Below are 18,021 nucleotides of genomic sequence, written 5' to 3' on the forward strand. Positions count from 1 at the left end.
GCGTTTCCTTTCCTTTTCGTGTGCAGCGCAAAGATCGTCTATAGCGCAGATTTACCGGACATCTCAGCGGCTCCGAAAAACTTTTTTTAAGTGTCCACCAAAGACCAGAGCTTCATTATAAATATTTTAATTAATAAAGCCCAATAATATCAGATAGCTTCAAACGTATTCACATATTTAAAAATGGGGCCACTTACATCTTAAACCAGGCTTTTAATCAAACAAGCAACCTATCAGAAATACACACACATACACACAAATAATCATAAGTAAAAATAAATCAGCAAAACATAATCAAGGAATATATATATATATAAAAAAAACACCCAGCACGCCCCTGCGGGCGGTTTATCCTTCAAGCTCGGGTCCTCTACCAGAGGCCTGGGAGCTTGAGGGTCCTGCGCAGTATCTTAGCTGTTCCCAGGACTGCGCTCTTCTGGACAGAGATCTCCGATGTTGTTCCTGGGATCTGCTGGAGCCACTCGCCTAGCTTGGGAGTCACCGCACCTAGTGCTCCGATTACCACGGGGACCACCGTTACCTTCACCCTCCACATCCTCTCGAGCTCTTCTCTGAGCCCTTGGTATTTCTCCAGCTTCTCGTGTTCCTTCTTCCTGATATTGCTGTCATTCGGAACCGCTACATCGATCACTACGGCCGTCTTCTTCTGTTTGTCTACCACCACTATGTCCGGTTGGTTAGCCACCACCATTTTGTCCGTCTGTATCTGGAAGTCCCACAGGATCTTAGCTCGGTCATTCTCCACCACCCTTGGGGGCATCTCCCATTTTGACCTCGGGACTTCTAGGTTATACTCGGCACAGATGTTCCTGTACACTATGCCGGCCACTTGGTTATGGCGTTCCATGTATGCCTTGCCTGCTAGCATCTTGCACCCTGCTGTTATGTGCTGGATTGTCTCTGGGGCATCTTTACACAGCCTGCACCTGGAGTCTTGCCTGGTGTGATAGACCCCAGCCTCTATGGATCTTGTATTCAGAGCTTGTTCTTGTGCTGCCATGATTAGTGCCTCTGTGCTGTCTTTCAGTCCAGCTTTGTCCAGCCACTGGTAGGATTTCTGGATATCAGCCACCTCCTCTATCTGCCGGTGGTACATACCGTGCAGGGGCCTGTCCTTCCATGATGGTTCCTCGTCTCCCTCCTCTTTCTTGGGTTTCTGCTGCCTGAGGTATTCACTGAGCACTCGGTCAGTTGGGGCCATCTTCCCAATGTATTCTTGGATGTTCCTTGTCTCATCCTGGACTGTGGTGCTGACACTCACCAGTCCCCGGCCCCCTTCCTTCCGCTTAGCGTACAGCCTCAGGGTGCTGGACTTGGGGTGAAACCCTCCATGCATGGTCAGGAGCTTTCTTGTCTTTATGTCAGTGGCTTCTATCTCCTCCTTTGGCCAGCCTATTACCCCAGCAGGGTACCTGATCACGGGCAGGGCGTATGTGTTGATGGCCCGGATCTTGTTCTTACCATTCAGCTGACTCCTCAGGACTTGCCTGACCCTCTGCAGGTACTTGGTGGTTGCAGCCTTTCTAGCGGCCTCTTCATGGTTCCCATTTGCCTGCGGGATCCCCAGGTACTTGTAACTGTCCTCTATGTCTGCAATGTTGCCTTCTGGTAGTTCAATCCCCTCAGTTCTGACTACCTTCCCTCTCTTTGTTACCATCCGACTACACTTCTCCAGTCCGAACGACATTCCAATGTCATTGCTGTATAGCCTGGTAGTGTGGATCAGTGAATCGATGTCTCGTTCACTCTTGGCATACAGCTTGATGTCATCCATGTACAGGAGGTGGCTGACAACTGCTCCGTTCCGTAGTCGGTATCCGTAGCCAGTCTTGTTAATGATCTCACTGAGGGGGTTCAGGCCTATGCAGAACAGCAGTGGGGACAGAGCATCTCCTTGGTAGATCCCGCACTTGATGGTAACTTGTGCTATGGGCTTGGAGTTGGCCTCTAGTGTTGTACGCCACATCCCCATTGAGTTCCTGATGAAGGCTCTTAGGGTCCCATTGATCTTGTACAATTCTAGGCATTCCAGTATCCAGCTGTGGGGCATTGAGTCATAGGCCTTCTTGTAATCAATCCAGGCAGTGCACAGTAACCCCGGCGGAAGGGGCTACATGAATAGGATGAGGGACCTATGGATATATATATATATATATATATATATATATATATATATATATATATATATATATATATATATATATATATATATATATAAGAAACAATTTTGATACTAATCAGGAAGGCATGCAAATGGTTTTTATCTGCTAGATTACCAAACGTGGCTGAGCTCAACAGGCATGGCTGTGCACTGCTATTCTTAATTTCAATATTTGGTAAAAGGACTAGTAAATAAAAACGTGTTCTTGAAATTATCTGTAGCATTTGCTTCCCTAATATTTTAATCTTCCACAGTTTGGGGACTTTAACTGTGAAAGCTGATAGCTCAAAGTTCGATATCTAAGATCTAAGAGGGTGAGTCAGTTTGTGACAGACTTTCGTAAATATAAGAAGGTCCAAGACAAATGAGGATTTTCTATTCGGGTAAGAGTATTTTAAAGGCGGCTTATATTGTTTACCTCATATCAATAGACTAACGCTACATGTTAAATAGGTTTATTGTGTTATGTTTCTGTATAATAGGTAGAAAGACACATCTTATAGTTTGAGGTGGTGCAAAGAATTTTTATATATACACAACAGTGATTACAAATTAAGAAGACAGAACTGAAGCTAAGTTAAAAAATATAAAATTCAGACTCAGATTGTGCGAAAGAGTACTTCAAATGGCATTAATTAATAATATATGCAGTATAAATCAAAGAAGGTATGTGGACTCTGCTGTCATGACAGGTGTGTTCACCTGACACAGAAAAACAGACCCGTTATGCAGTTTAACAGAGAGCAGTAGGAATGATTTCCTGAAGCGTTCTTCATTCAGTGAGGTTGAACACGTCTGAGGAAGAATGTGCTCTGCTGCCTCTGCAGTGTGGAGCGGAGCAGGTGTGATGGGGCATGGTGGAGAGCAGTTTGTTCAGTGACCTCCTGTTTCTCACTGACTCAGACGCCTCCAGATTCTGGCCAGTGATCCTGTGGAGCCTGCTGCCATCTCTGGCACCGATGCTGTCCACCCAGCAGTCAACTGCAAAGTAAACAGCGCCCTTGCCGCACACTGAGCTTCCTCCAAAAGCAGAGTCTGCTCATTCCCTGCTCATATACAGCACCAATGTTGGTCCTCCAGCCCAGTCTGCCATTCAAGTGAACACCTGTAGCTCTCCTCTGGAAGCCAACCAACTCTTTTTTGTCTTGCTGACATTCAGGAGGTTTTTTCCCTGCACTCCAATTCCAGCCAGCCCTTAATACACCCACCCACTGCAGCGTCATCAGAGCACTTCTTTTCCCAACAGTGAAAAGTAAACAGGAATGGAGACAGGACAGTCAGCTGTGGTGCCCCAGTACTGATAAGCACCACATCAGACATGGCTCCCCCGCCATACAAACCAACAGACAGCCACGAGACCGTGGAAGTGACACCCATCCTGAGCAGGTATTAAACTTACTGAAAAACATGACTCTCACAATGCCACCAAGGTATATCCACTCCTGTGTGGGCTACTGGTTATTTTCTAAATATAATCTTTTTGACTTAAAAAGACAAACAAGACAACTTTTTAAAATAACTGCTGACAAATGAATTTGTTACAGCAGGTGAGAATGAAGTAAAACACAACAAATATATAGGAAATAAGTATAACAGCTTATGAGTCAGTAAAATAAGAATATAGCGTGACAAAACTATTATGAAGAGAAGTAAAAAAATTAATTTGAAATCATAATAAATGCGAGACATGAAAATTTAAAAAACCATAACAAATGAACAAATCTAAATACTAATCTTTAAGTGACAATAAATAGATAGGAATATTTAAATGGTAACAAATAGATAGATAAACAAACAAACAAACAAACAAACAAACAAATAAATAAATAAATAAATAAATAAATGTGCAAAAGTTTCAAGTCACACCTCATTTATTTGTTTTGCTTCAAATGAGACAGATTATTTGTGGGTTTTTTGGGTTTTTATTGCTGACACTGGCTGCTTTTTCACTCATTTTCAGTCCAGTCCTTGTACCTCACCAGCTTTACACTGACCTATGGATGAAAAAACCACATAACTTACGGGATGAACCTGTGTTGTGTCCACACATAACAGACAACCAAGTGAAGAAATTTTCAGATTCTATCTTCTGGCTCTTTGTTACTAATAGCCTGTCAAAAAAAACACATTTATTCCCACTCCCACAATGGTTTGACAGGAATATACGTTACTTTTTGCAACAACAAGGGGATTCCCAAAGAGCTATTAGCTGACACCATGGCATACCTAAGCATCATGTGCAGTGTGTCCTTAACAAATCGGAGTGACCTGTACAAGTGACAGGCCTAAAAACTGTCATGAAATCCAGCAAAGACCTGACACAGGACCTGAGAGGTGAATCCTGGACCTTCGGATAATTCATCTGCTGTTTACTGAAGCCTCATCAGAAATACTCTCAGCTGAAGGGTGGCTGTCAAGAAGCCATTCTTAAGCAAAGGAAACAGGGAGAAAAGGCTGAGGTGTTCCAGGTTACACAAGAACTGGACTAAAAATCAGTCAGTATCTGTCTATAAAACTGTCTGGAAGCTCTGTCATAGTGTAGTAAGTATTGTTGGGGATCTTATCAATGCTGATGAAATAGTGCCATCAGATTTTGACCCCCTCATGCTACATCATCTTGAAAATATCTGACTGGAAAGGCAGTGATCCCAAATAGACTGCCAGTGCAGTAAAATCATACCTGGATAGAAAACAGTGGAACACCATCAGTCATGGATTGGCCTCCCCAGAGCCTGAATCTTAGTATTACAGAAGCATTGTTGGATCATCCTGACAGAGAACAGAACAAAAGACAGCAAACATCCAAAGAAGAGCTTTGAATGTCCTTCAAGAAACCTGGAGAACTACTTCTGAAGACTAACAGAGTTGAGGCTGTGTTAAATAATAAAAGTGATCGTACCAAATATTGACCTTCAAGCTCTAAAGAATTGTACAAACTCTGTTTTTACCTTATATTCCATATTTCCACGTGAGCTGCCGTGTTTCAGTAAAATGTTGCACCTATTTTGCATTTTTAAGCAAAATATAAAGAAAGACTTTCTCACAAGGCTATATTTCATCATCAGTGCAGGAGGAAAGCTGACACTGAGGGAAAATTCTTTAAAGTGCTAAGGAAAAAATGTTGTCCTGTTTTGACTTTTTCTGTTCTGGTGCTGAGTTAGCGGATACCGAGCTTGCGCTAAAGTCTCAGTTCTCACTGAGGACGGAGGAGCAGAGCCAGAGGATCGAGGCGGATGTAAACACGAGCCGCTCTCCGTCAGCGGAGTGATACCTCTTCGCGTGTTTTTCTATCTCTGCGCCTAGAGCTGTCACACAGGGCTCCAGCCCCCGCCCCTCCTCCCCCCTCCTTTTACTCTTCCTCGCTCGCGCTCGCAGCAGGTCGTCCTGATTGGTCCACACTGCCCGTGGGTGCACGCGGATCCACTCGTGATCAGGGAGAGTGGGCGGGATCACGGGCTATTCTTGTCCGCTGATTGGCTGCTTGTCGCTCCGCGCGGATCACAACAAGAATGTTTTTCAAACTAGAGTCAATGCTGTCAAAGCAGCAAGCACACACACACACACACACACACACACGTACATATATATATGTGAATGATAAATAATTATTATTAATTATTAAATATTGTTTTATTAAAATGTCACCAACTCCAAGTTACAGCGCTATAAAAAGTTTTCTGTTTATTATTAAATAATACAAATAACAAAACCTTAAATTAAAATGAAAATTAGACACTTTCTGGCAACTTGAAGTGTTAATAATAGCCAAATTTTATCCAATTCAACGAATAATTAATAAATAAATCCAAAGAAACAAAGAAGTTGTAATAATAATAAAAATGAAAAAATAAGACAATTAATTAAAGCCTAATTAAATACATAGCAAAAAATATTTTAAAAAGTAGATTGCCATGACAAAACAAATATCTCAGTCAGATAAAAGGTAATCTGAAATAATAAAAATGACAATACAAAGAAAATACTATGAATTCAAATAATAAAAAATACAAATATTTCAGACTAAGCAAAACAAAATAAAACGGAATTTAGTAAAAGAACCCCCCCCCCCCCCCCCACACACACACACACACATATATGTCATTAACTGCATCACTGACATAAAATGTATCAATGCCATAAAAAATTAGATCAGTTGATAAAATAGGTCACTGTAATTTTTCGGACGTAATGAGCAAACAGCAAACAAACCTAATGAGATTCCCATATTAATACCTACCTACCTAGTCCCAAAGTTACTTTCAGACCTGTTTTTACAGACAGGAAATAAATAAAAACTCAACTCTGCTTCCTTTGTGTAGGACATACGGTGGAATCAGTGGGTGTAAATCAATCTCAATATATGATTTTTTGTTTAATAATAATTTAGAAAATCTGAAAAAAATTCTTTCATTTTTAATATTCTAAAGAAAACCCTGCTTACGTAAACAGCAACACTAAATGAATGAATAAATTTCTTTATTATCACTTTAAAAAGTACATTGTGAAGTAATAATATGCATGTAAATAAATACACTCACATATAAATGAATAGTACTTAAATATGCATGTGTACATTTAAGTTGTTTTTATGTATCTCATACTCACACAGATAGATAAGATAAAATGTTATTGAAAAAAGCTGTTAAGCTTTTGTGTCTCTTGAATAAATCTAAATGATTCAATACAACCAGTATTTTTGTTTTTGATGATTTGGATTTCTTGTGGTTGTGTCTATTTTTGTTGTGTCTGTGTCCGGACGCCAGGGGGCGGTGTCCAAAAAACACACACACAAACTGTTTTCTGAGTCTTTTCCGGCTGTAGCGGAACTCCGGGCTTTCTTTCCCTGTGCCGTCAGCGGACTACAACGTGTCCCGACAAAATGGCACTTTATAATTTCAAGAAAATTATGGTGGTTCCCACCGCCAAGGTAAGTTTTACCTTTTGTTAACATCGCGTTTTAAAGCGGCTGAGGTTCGGTGCGGCTCGCTGTGGGAGATGGCAGGAGATAATAGATGGTGGAAAAGAAAACACGTGCCGTACTGGGCTGAAGAGAGACCAGCATGTTTAAGAAAAGCAGACTTCAGGCAGAAAACTGCTACACTGAGTCTGACATGTCGTTATATGTGAATAAACAGCCAGTAAAAGTCTGTGTTAGCCGGTGGTAGCTCTGATTTTCGCTTTCAGAACTGCATTCACAAATCTGGAGGTTTACGTATGTGTTTTCTTACCTCTGTATAAGTTTAAGGCTGTTTGTTTCATAGGTTTCTGTTTCCTGTGAGCAGAGACACTGTTGCTCACTTCGGCAGGTATAAGATACTTTCATCACCTCATGAAAACAGGCCCAATGACTCTCGTGTGGCTGCGGTGGTGTCAGTCCTTTTAAACACTACGTTGTGGCGGCCTACTATGAGAAGACAGTCATGAAAGACTCTGCCTTCTTTCCTCAAACAGTTTTTTTAATATAACTTGTATGCCGAACTTTAAAAAACACTATAATTCGTGTTAAGCGTCACATAAAATTGTGTTATAAGCTGCCTGATTTGGCCGGTAGCCGAGTAAACATTAAACTGATTGGTTTCTCAGGGAGGTCTGGCTGGATTCTAGGAAAACCGATTATATGAGGTTTAATGTACTGAATTACAGGGAAATGGAATTTTCTTGTACGTAATGTAACTATTCGTGTATTGATAAACCTCAAATAGCCAAATAATTAAAGACAGAGGCCAAAAATAAAATCACTTTTTCAGATGATGTTATAATGAATTGTTTGTTTGTGGTGATCTATGGCTGACCTTTACCCTGTTTAAATCTGTGCAGGATTTCATCGATGTCACTTTATCCAAAACCCAAAGGAAGACGCCCACGGTGGTACACAAACATTACCAGATTCACCGTATCCGACACTTTTACATGCGAAAGGTGAAGTTCACTCAGCAGAACTACCATGACCGCCTCACGCAGATCCTCGCCGACTTCCCCAAGCTCGACGTAAGAAAAGAAAATTTGAAACAGACTCATTTCATTTAAATATCTGGTCAAACTCGTATGATGCTTAATGTTACGTGATGTTTTCCATCTCCTCAGGACATCCACCCTTTCTATGCTGATCTAATGAACGTCTTGTATGACAAAGATCATTACAAGTTGGCCTTAGGACAGTTAAACATTGCCAAGAATCTGATTGACAAGTAAGTTTATCTAAAATCTAATGCTGGTTATTGTTGTGCTGTGAACACTGCTTTCAGATCTTTGTTCCTCCTGATGTACAAATCTGAATCAAAAGCCTCTCACTCTATTCACTAATGGATTTCACTGATGGATCTAAAGCTTTGACATCTTCTGTGGTGTTTGCATACAGTGCATATTTTGGAACCTTGGAAAAATATTTGTGCAAGGTGATAAGATATCGTTTGTCCATTTTCTTAAAGCCTTTGTTACTCAGTGTATTGATTGATTTCTTACCTTCAGAATGAGAGTCTGGTTTCAGTGCATCTATGTGAGCTTGGTGGGTATGCTGATGCGCTCAATAGGCCTGTTTTTGTAAATGTCTGGGTTTCATTAGACGATTCAGTTTAGCAGCCACTGCATTGTTTTTCTTGGCCTTCATGCATTTATATTACACCTTCAGAAACTTCAAGCTACAGAACAGCTGTGGCTCCTGCAGGAACAGGCACTGATTTATGGAGCGCTTGATTTGCTTTGCGTTCTATTGGCAGTGCTTGCATTTACAGTAGATTAATTGTGCAGCCCTAGTTACATCAGTGTGTTACTGTAATCACATGTAAGCATTGGCAGTTGCCAGTATTTTTCTTCCTGAAATGATGGTGTGGTCTAGAGCTCTGACTTATGACCATTATTTATTTTTTATTGCACAAAGAACAAGAGGATGATGGTAGAGTGCAAACATAAGAAACTGTCTGCCGCTGCTAACAGGATGTCAGGTCCTTGCAAGCATCTGCAAGACAGCATGCAAACACAACGTGAAGAACCTGAAGCTGAGCGTAATCAGACCTGCAGTGTAGCAGCAGGACTTCACGTCTTTGATGCCTCCATTTCCACCTGTACATATTTCTACTGTCGAATGTGTTGATCGCTGTTAAGTGCTTCTGTTTGGGCTGGTTTTCAACTTTGTTGTCAGCTTGGTGTTAAAATTAAAACTGTAAAATGATCACACACGTCTCCTGTGTGTCCTCGGAAGGTTTATATTGTTAAACAAAACTATGTGAGTGTTTCAAAGTAATGCAAAAAGTAGTGTCATGAATCACTTTCTCCAGAGGATAATCAAGTAATTTAATTGATTACCTAAAAAAAGTGACTTGTACTACATTACTTTTCTGAGTAACGACCCCAACGCTCGTCTAGACTTACTCTCCTATAACAAAGTAGTGAAGAGGCATCTTTTGTTCTTTCAGTGTTGCCAAAGACTACGTGCGCCTGATGAAGTATGGAGACTCTCTGTATCGGTGTAAGCAGCTGAAGCGAGCTGCTCTCGGGCGTATGTGCACCATCCTGAAACGGCAGAAATCCAGCCTGGAGTACCTGGAGCAAGGTGAGCAGAGTTTAGGCTGTGATTGAGAAGCTGAGTCCGTCCAAAATCGTACTTTTCCTTTTAGCTGAAAAGTTTGAGTTAGGGCTGCTCAATTAATCGAATTTTAATCACGATTACGATCTGGGCTTTCAACGATCATTAAAAATGACTGAGCCGATTATTAGCCCCTCCCTCGTGCTTTACTCTTGCGCTGCTCCGTGTGGCAAATCGAGCGCACCTCTCTGCATTTCGAACACGTGTCACAACAATTAAGAGCAGCGGTCTCCAACCTTTTTTGCGCCACGGACCGGTTTATGCCCGACAATATTTTCATGGACCGGCCTTTAAGGTGTCGCGGATAAATACAACAAAATAAAACTAGTACCGGTACCGAAAAAAAGAAAATTTATTCATAACACACGTGAAAAGACCCAGGAAAACCGAGTAAACGATAAAAACGATAACAAAATAACGCTGAAAACCGATAAAAATCCTGAAAACTATACATTTCACATCTGAGCCTCAACTCTCGCGGCCCGGTACCAAACGACTCACGGACCGCTACCGGTCCGAGGCCCGGGGGTTGGGGACCGCTGATTAAGAGGACCCGAGGGAAGCTCGGAAAGCTAAGCAGAAGTTATTTGGAGAGGAGAGTGACTGCCGTTGGTTGAAAAGAGAGGTAAAAAAAAACTTAAGTGGTGTGTAAACATTATGGGTTCGCGGAGTCAGACGTGGATCAAGTAGACATAGTGTGTAAACTTTGCTACAATGTAGCTGCACCACAGAGCAACACTGCAAAGTTCACTAAACATAGATGTTTACATTTTTCATTTATTTTTTATATTGCAAACATTTGCACTGTTATCAGTATTTGCACTATTTTATATTATTTTTTGACAGTCTTTAAAGTCATTATTCAATACATTGTTATTGTTAAATAAATATCGTCAAATAATCGAGATCTCAATTTCAGTGAAAATAATCGTGATTATCATTTTTGCCATAATTGAGCAGCCCTAGTTTGAGTAGTTCAGTCTGTTTCTTCTGTCTCCATACATAACCGTTACTCGTCTTTCAGTGCGTCAGCATCTGTCCCGTTTGCCAAGCATCGACCCAAACACGAGGACCCTGCTTCTGTGCGGTTACCCCAACGTGGGCAAGTCCAGTTTCATCAACAAGGTAAATCCCAGACACATTTATCACCATCATTGATTTCCACTCTGAGCCAACTTTACGAGCAAGATTTTGATTAAACTCTTAAATTATCGCACTTACTGCGCTTGCACTGCTGATTAGACTCAGACTGTATTTCGTTACCCTGTATATTTACATGTGTAAGGACAAGTTGAATCCTAATCCTAAATTATTATAATCTAATGTTTCTTTTTCTGTTTGTACTGAACAGAGATTGCAATCACTAACAGTCGCCTCCATCTGCCTGCTTTCAGTGTAGCTAACAGTGTAACTGGTTTCTTCCTTGTCAGGTGACCAGAGCTGATGTTGACGTCCAGCCGTACGCTTTTACCACCAAGTCTCTGTTTGTGGGTCACATGGACTACAGATACCTCCGCTGGCAGGTGAGATGATCCTGCTCGCCTGAGTTTTACTGTGGTTATCATCTCATTGGTAAAAATGAACTCCAGGACAGTGGACGTAAAGCATGTGAAAATGAGGTTTAAAAGGAAAGCTTTGCACTTGTTTCAGTACACATTGTTTTCTTGGACTCACTTTGAATGGCTTTGCATGGTTGAGTTCATCCACTCACTGAAACAAGCCACTTTATCCTGATTTCCCTTCCTTTAAGCCAGCTGTCATCTGATAGGCTGCCCCTCATAAGCAACGCTGGGGCAGAATAGAGCAGCTTTTGTACTGATAGTCTAACTAAACATGGGATTGGTGATCTTAACTCTTTACCTGCAGAGCTGCTGAAATTCTTCCTGTTTGTGTTTAATTTATATGAAAGCTGTTTTTCTTTTATTAGCCTTACGATCATTATTGCTGAGATTTGCCTGTACTAAATGATACTATGTATGTGCTTAAAGTTGGCTGAGAGTCTGGACAACTTCACGAGACCACACAATCCCAGGAAAAATAAACATGGTAGAAATCAGCATTTAGTTTTATCTGTTTTAGGTTATAGTTTTGGAAATCTTGTGAAAATAAATGTGACTCCTGCAGGAAAGACATTCAGGACTTCAGGAGTTTCTTATTTTTTTGCTTGGATTTTGAGGAAAACAAAAATGGCCACAGCGTTTTGTCTCAGGTTTAAAAGCAGTTTCCCTAGCAGAGTTCACTTAAGCTCAAACTAAACATCTTGAAATGCATCCTGATAAATCTAGCATAGGTGCTTTCCCCTCACTCTAAAGGAGGAGTGGGAGCTGTTTTCTCCTAAAGGTGGATTGTGAGACAGGCTGACCTAAGACCATTTTAGTAAGCTACCACCTCCTGTTGTTAGTCAGATGCTAACTGTGTGTTTGTGTGTAGGTGGTGGACACCCCCGGGATCCTTGACCACCCTCTGGAGGAGAGGAACACCATCGAGATGCAAGCCATCACGGCTCTGGCTCACCTCAGGGCAGCGGTTCTTTACGTCATGGATGTTTCTGAGCAGTGCGGCCACACCCTGCAGGAGCAGCTGGAGCTCTTCAACAGCATCCGACCCCTGTTCGCCAACAAGGTCAGACGGCAGCATATCATAACTGCTCTGCAGATGAGTCAGTCCCTGAAAATTCACCCACTGGACCCCCTCAAAATCAGCTGATTCGTTATCTACAAGAACTTCAGTCTAAGCAGTCACGCAAAAAATGTCCGTCATGCTATGAATATTTTACGAGTTAGTAAGGAGGGATGGGTCTAATATTTGTGTCTCTTAATTCAGATGATCATTGTTGATGACTTCACAAACACTTTCAGGGCTGAAAAAAAAAAAAGAGATTTAAGCTGTTTTAAAAACTGCAACCGGTCTCCTGATTGTGTTTAGTGAAGTGTGTAGAAGCCTGTGCCGTTGTATGCCACAAGAAAACTGCCCCAAGTTGTAAAGGGAGTGAAGTGAGACTTTGCTAAGAGACACTTTGGGTGGATTTACAAAAATGTTTGTTGTTTAAACATGTTTTTGAACCTGTACTGATGCTGGAAAAAAATACCACATATTTTAAAAGCGCCAAATTTGACCTACCCTTATTTACTTTGAGGACATCTAGCTCTGAAACATTTCCTAGTATCAAGTTAAAATTTCTCATGGCTCAAATATGCAAAAGTTACTGTAGAAAAAAGAACATCTGATCTTGAGGGGGTCTGGTGGGTTTTCAGGTTTAATTGACTTTTTTTAGCACTCACACTGTTGGTGATTGTTTTTGTACCCCGCAGCCTCTCATCATTGTGGCAAACAAATGTGACGTGAAGAAGATCAGCGAGCTGTCTGAGGAGAACCAGGTGGGTGGTTTACAGGTTGCACATCTCAAAGACAGGAATGTGTAGGATGTGTTTAAGAATTTGCTTAACGCGTTAAATGTCCTCTTTGTTGTCAGAAAATCTTTGCAGACCTGTCTGCAGAGGGAATCCCCGTCATCGAGACCAGCACCCTGACAGAGGAGGGCGTCATGCAGGTTAAAACCGAGGTGAGAAACAGCCGACTCGGGCTCGCTCTGGTCCCGGAGCGTGTCAAGTATTTGATCTCACCGTGGCTGCCATCTTTCTTTCAGGCGTGCGACCAGCTCCTCGCTCATCGCGTCAACACCAAGATGAAGGGCAAGAAGGTCCACGATGTTCTCAACCGGCTGCACCTGGCCATGCCCGCCAAGAGGGATGAGAAGGTCAGTCAATCAGCTCTTGAATGGCACTCTTAAACAGTTTAAAGCTGTTTAACGTGAGACTTTTGCTTTTTTTTTTCTTACATTTGTTAAAGGTTAAACCTGTTCATGTTTTCAGGAGAGGCCTCCGTTCATCCCAGAGGGAGCCATGATGCGCAGGAAAGCGATGGAGGTGGACGCACCCAAACGCAAACTGGTAGGTGTGGTGGGAACTTCAGGCTTATAGCAAAAGAGACGGCAAGCATTTACTTAAGCTCTTTACTTTAATTTCATTGTATATTTAGCTTATTTTACCGAACCCGGAGACAATAATCTTTCTTTGACTCTAAATAGCAAAAAAATGAGTAATAATGAGTTTTTCTTCCTCTGCTGAGTTTAATTCTCTCTGTGCGGCTGTTTGTAAAATGTTTACTGTTCTTCTTACAGGAGAGAGATCTGGAGTTGGAGCTGGGTGATGACTACATTCTGGACCTTCAGAGTAAGAACTGCTTCCCTTTAATAACGGAGCTGCTGCTGTGACATTTCAGACCATCTATTCACTGCCGTTCTTTTTTTTTTTTTTTTAGAATACTGGGATCTAATGAACGAGGATGAGAAGCGTGATAAGATTCCTGAAGTGTGGGAGGGCCACAACATCGCAGATTTCATTGATCCCGGCATCATGAAGGTGAGCGTCTGCTTTTGCATGTGCACGAAGGCCTGCAAAGGTTCACATTGCTGAGATTCTGCAGACATCTGTGTGCAAACAAGGACACCAACTGTGAACGCTTCCTCTGAGCAGGCTAGAGCGTCGTATAAAATGAACGGCTGTGGTTACCTGCTGTTTACATCTGTGTTTGTGTTCTTCCACAAAGGAGAAGTTCACATTAAAAACGTAACAGCCTCCAGATTAATCTGGGGAAACCTACTTCCCTTAACTGGTCCTTCCGCCATGCCAAGAAACAAAGGGCACAAACTGTTAAACAATGAAAACCACAAGATCCTTTATGATTAATAGTGACTGGGTTCATTTCTGTGTAGCGAAAGTGCATTTTCCTGTCATCTACTGTTCCTCTGTGCTTTTGTTTTCTGCTACACGAGCAGAGGACACTAATCTCTATAACTAATGCATACCTCTATATTTACTCCTGAGCTATTCGTGCTGTTGTTTACGACCACACTGATATTCCAAAATGTAGAAGATAATGTGAACAACTAAAGAAATATAACCTATTCTGAGCTTTTAATGATAACAACTGAACCACTGAGGCCTTCAGCATGAATGTAATGCATTTATCTCCAGGATGCTCTCAGAAAGGCTTAATGAAGAAAAAGAGGGATAAGGCATTTGTCAAATGTGTTTCTGCCCTTTAAACTCTGTCCTCTAAATGTGTGTTTGTTTTTCTCTCGACCCTCACAGAAACTGGAGGAGCTGGAGAAGGAGGAGGAGCTGAAGGAGCGAGCCGGGGAGTACGATTCTGACGAAGAGAGCGAGGACGAGGAGATGCAAGAGATCCGCATTCTTGCCAAACAGATCCGCGAAAAGAAGCAACTCAAGGTCCTGGAGTCGAAAGAAAAGGATGTGCATGGACCTCGCATGCCCAGGACCGCCACCAAGGTGAGCAGGGCTCAGTTTAAGCTACTCACCGTCACCCTGCTGGAGTTGAGATGTGGGTCAAATTTAAGTACAGCTGCCTTCAAATACTTTATATTGATTGTTCCAAACATAATAAAAATATATGCCGACATAGCAGATTTCCCCCCTATTCTTTAATACCTGTTGGTGTTTAATTTCTTTGATGTCAACAAACATCTGAGAGCTTAAACTGTATCAAGTGCTGACAAATAGGTGAAAGAATTATGAATGCGTTCCTACTCATCACCTCACCTCTGCTGGTCGCTATTCCTGTTTTTCGAACATGGAAAATTTGCTGCACTTCCAGCAGAATAAGAGACTTGACAGCAGGTGAGAATCAGCAGATTAGAATCAAATATAAAGACGTCACATCGTTGGCTGAACATATGTAGGGACAGCGTGCACACAGGTTGAGCTGCTGGGTCCTTATAGCTGGTATGTCTTAAAACGGGCACATATGAAGCATATTCCCTCAGTAATCGACACTGCACTCAAAACATCAGTGGAAAAAAGAATCAGTGGAAAAACGTGGCATTCATGGAAACCAGGTTATGTGCTCATCATCAGTTACCATGGTGATTTAGCCAGGTTTAAGAAAGAAAAAGGAAAATGAACCGCTTTCAGGACAAATTTTGAAGGCTCCACCTAGTGGAGCTTTTTACTCAGAGTTACTCCGTCAAGCTTCAAGCTGGTGACTCCTTTAGTTCTTTGACTGTCTTTTGTCTTTTGAGCCCACGTTTCACACGGATGTCTGAGCTCATGTTTGTGTTTGTTCTGGTATGTTCAGGTTGAAAGGAAGCGGCTCGAGAAGGAGATGGGTAACCTCGGTCTGGACATGGACGACAAGGACGATGTAAGTTCTGATTTGAAATCGGCGCCTACAGGATGTATGTAACTGAATTAATGATAATGATATTAAGTTATAATTACAATGGTGCCCACGGTAACAAATAAAAAAGAGGCAACCTTTTACTATGTGGTTTAATAGTAAAAAGTTGTCAAACTGGGGCGTGGAATGAGGCTAGGTTTTTATATTATTTTGTTTATTGCTAATAATAAAGGATAAAATCTTGCTGGGTTTGGTGCGTGGACTGTTGGAGTTTTAATATAAGGGTTTTTGAATAGTTACAGTGAAACGTTTGTTTCAGTATGATCTTCTTTGAACTCATTTTATTTTGGTAAATATGTGTCTTTTTATTTATATTTTCTTTAATTAGTTTGGTTGTTTTGAGATTTATTTGTTTTATTTACATTATTGAAGAGTTTGTAAACTCATTCATGTTTCCATGGTTACGTGTTTCTTCGGTGTTGATGGTGTTGATGTGGTCTCATGTTCTTGTTCTTCATACTGGTTCTTGATGAGTGAATCTTTGGAGATGTTTGTGTCTTAAGTGTTTCCTGTCGTGTACTTTCAGAGTCACTACGCGCAGCAGGCCAGACGCTCCCGCAGCGTCGCTAAGAAGCGTAAGCGTGAAGCTTCGGCCCCTCCGACGTCCCGAACCCGCAGCCAGAGCGCCTCCCGTCCACCCCGAGACCAGTCTGGTTTACGAGATGCAAAGGTACGAGGCTGTGGAATTGCTCAGCTTTTAACTAAAATCTGCTCTGTGATCGACTCGCTTATTAGTCCTTTAGGTTTTATGAAAAGGTGGACACATCAGAGATCTGTAAACATTAGTTGTTTCACACAATTAATCACAAAGTGGCCAATACTGAAATAACTGAAGTCTTTGCCAGCTTACCTTTAATCCAGTTACCTTCTGCAAAGAAAGATTTGATCCTAAATGTTACTCGCTGATGTTTAATCTCAGAGGGTCAGTTTAGGCTGAGCTGACTGCAGCGCTGTCAGTAAACCAGCAGAAACCCTAAATACCTGATTACCTTTGAATTCCTTTTTTTGTCTGACCAACAAGGATTCACTTAAACTGCATACTGTTGTGTGCAGGAATTACTGCATTTATCAGCAGTTTTATACGTTACTAGTAGTTTCAGCTTATTTAAAAGGTTAAAAATACAATTTCATTGTTCTTATTTCTTATTTTTTAGCTCTTAAAAAGCATCAAGTGTGATTTTAATTTTTTTTGAAGGTTTCTTTTTGCTTTCATTAGTGACGGTTGAATCACAGGAAGGAGTGGATTACATGCAGTAACTAGTCTGGGGTTCAAAATGTAATAGATGACATGAAGTGAATCCCTCGTTCTGTAAACTGACCGCTGGCTTTGTCCGTTTGTTCATCAGATGGCGAAGAAGACGAAGAAGATGATGAAGAAATCCCAGAAAGACATGAACCGCCAGGGCAAGAAGGGAGAGGCAGACAGACACGTGTTTGACCTCAAACCCAAACACCTCCTGGCTGGGAAGAGGAAGTCGGGCACCACAGATCGCAGATAAAACTGCTTTTCCTGGACTGTTGACACCTGGACACTCTGCTGGCACCATTGCCGGGGAACCATTTACATGATTAGTGATTATATTAATACCAATTTTCAGCTCAAGCATTTGCTCATGGAAGTGAATCTCAGCTGTAACGAAAACATAACTGTATTGAATGGCAGAGACTTTGTAGTGGTTAATGTCTTACTGTGTTACTGCAGTAGTTCATGTGTGAAGCTGATTTGTATTCAGTATCAGTAAAGTGAAACCTTTTGCCTTACAGCTCGCATGTGGCTCTACTTTGGATAAAGTGATGATGATGCTTCCTTTAGAGTCTCTTCTTGAGAAATATTAACACGGGAGCCAAATAAACACATCGGAGCTAAAATATCTCAGGTGTCATATTTTTCTCTATGGAGTGATTTTATCTTAAAGAGACAAGGTGGTGACACAACCTTATTGTGTTTTTATATTCCTGATTTGAAAATACTGGTGATAATTGTCTCAGTTGTGCAACA

At 41.5% G+C, this 18,021-nt stretch overlaps 1 protein-coding gene across 1 annotated transcript; it reads left to right on the top strand.

The window, feature by feature from the left end:
* Positions 1-6,969: 6,969 nt before the first annotated feature.
* On the top strand, positions 6,970-17,893 carry gtpbp4 (GTP binding protein 4). Its single transcript, XM_080861522.1, has 17 exons — positions 6,970-7,109; positions 8,000-8,170; positions 8,267-8,370; positions 9,595-9,731; positions 10,789-10,889; positions 11,195-11,287; positions 12,195-12,386; positions 13,076-13,141; positions 13,237-13,326; positions 13,411-13,521; positions 13,637-13,714; positions 13,945-13,996; positions 14,085-14,185; positions 14,918-15,115; positions 15,921-15,986; positions 16,549-16,692; positions 17,369-17,893. Exons 1-17 carry the CDS (start codon positions 7,062-7,064, stop codon positions 17,519-17,521), a joined length of 1,905 nt encoding a protein of 634 aa, XP_080717648.1. The 5' UTR covers positions 6,970-7,061; the 3' UTR covers positions 17,522-17,893.
* The last annotated feature ends 128 nt before the right edge of the window (positions 17,894-18,021 follow it).

Source organism: Rhamphochromis sp. 'chilingali' (assembly GCF_963969265.1).
Source record: "Rhamphochromis sp. 'chilingali' genome assembly, chromosome: 16".
NCBI lineage: Eukaryota > Metazoa > Chordata > Actinopteri > Cichliformes > Cichlidae > Rhamphochromis > Rhamphochromis sp. 'chilingali'.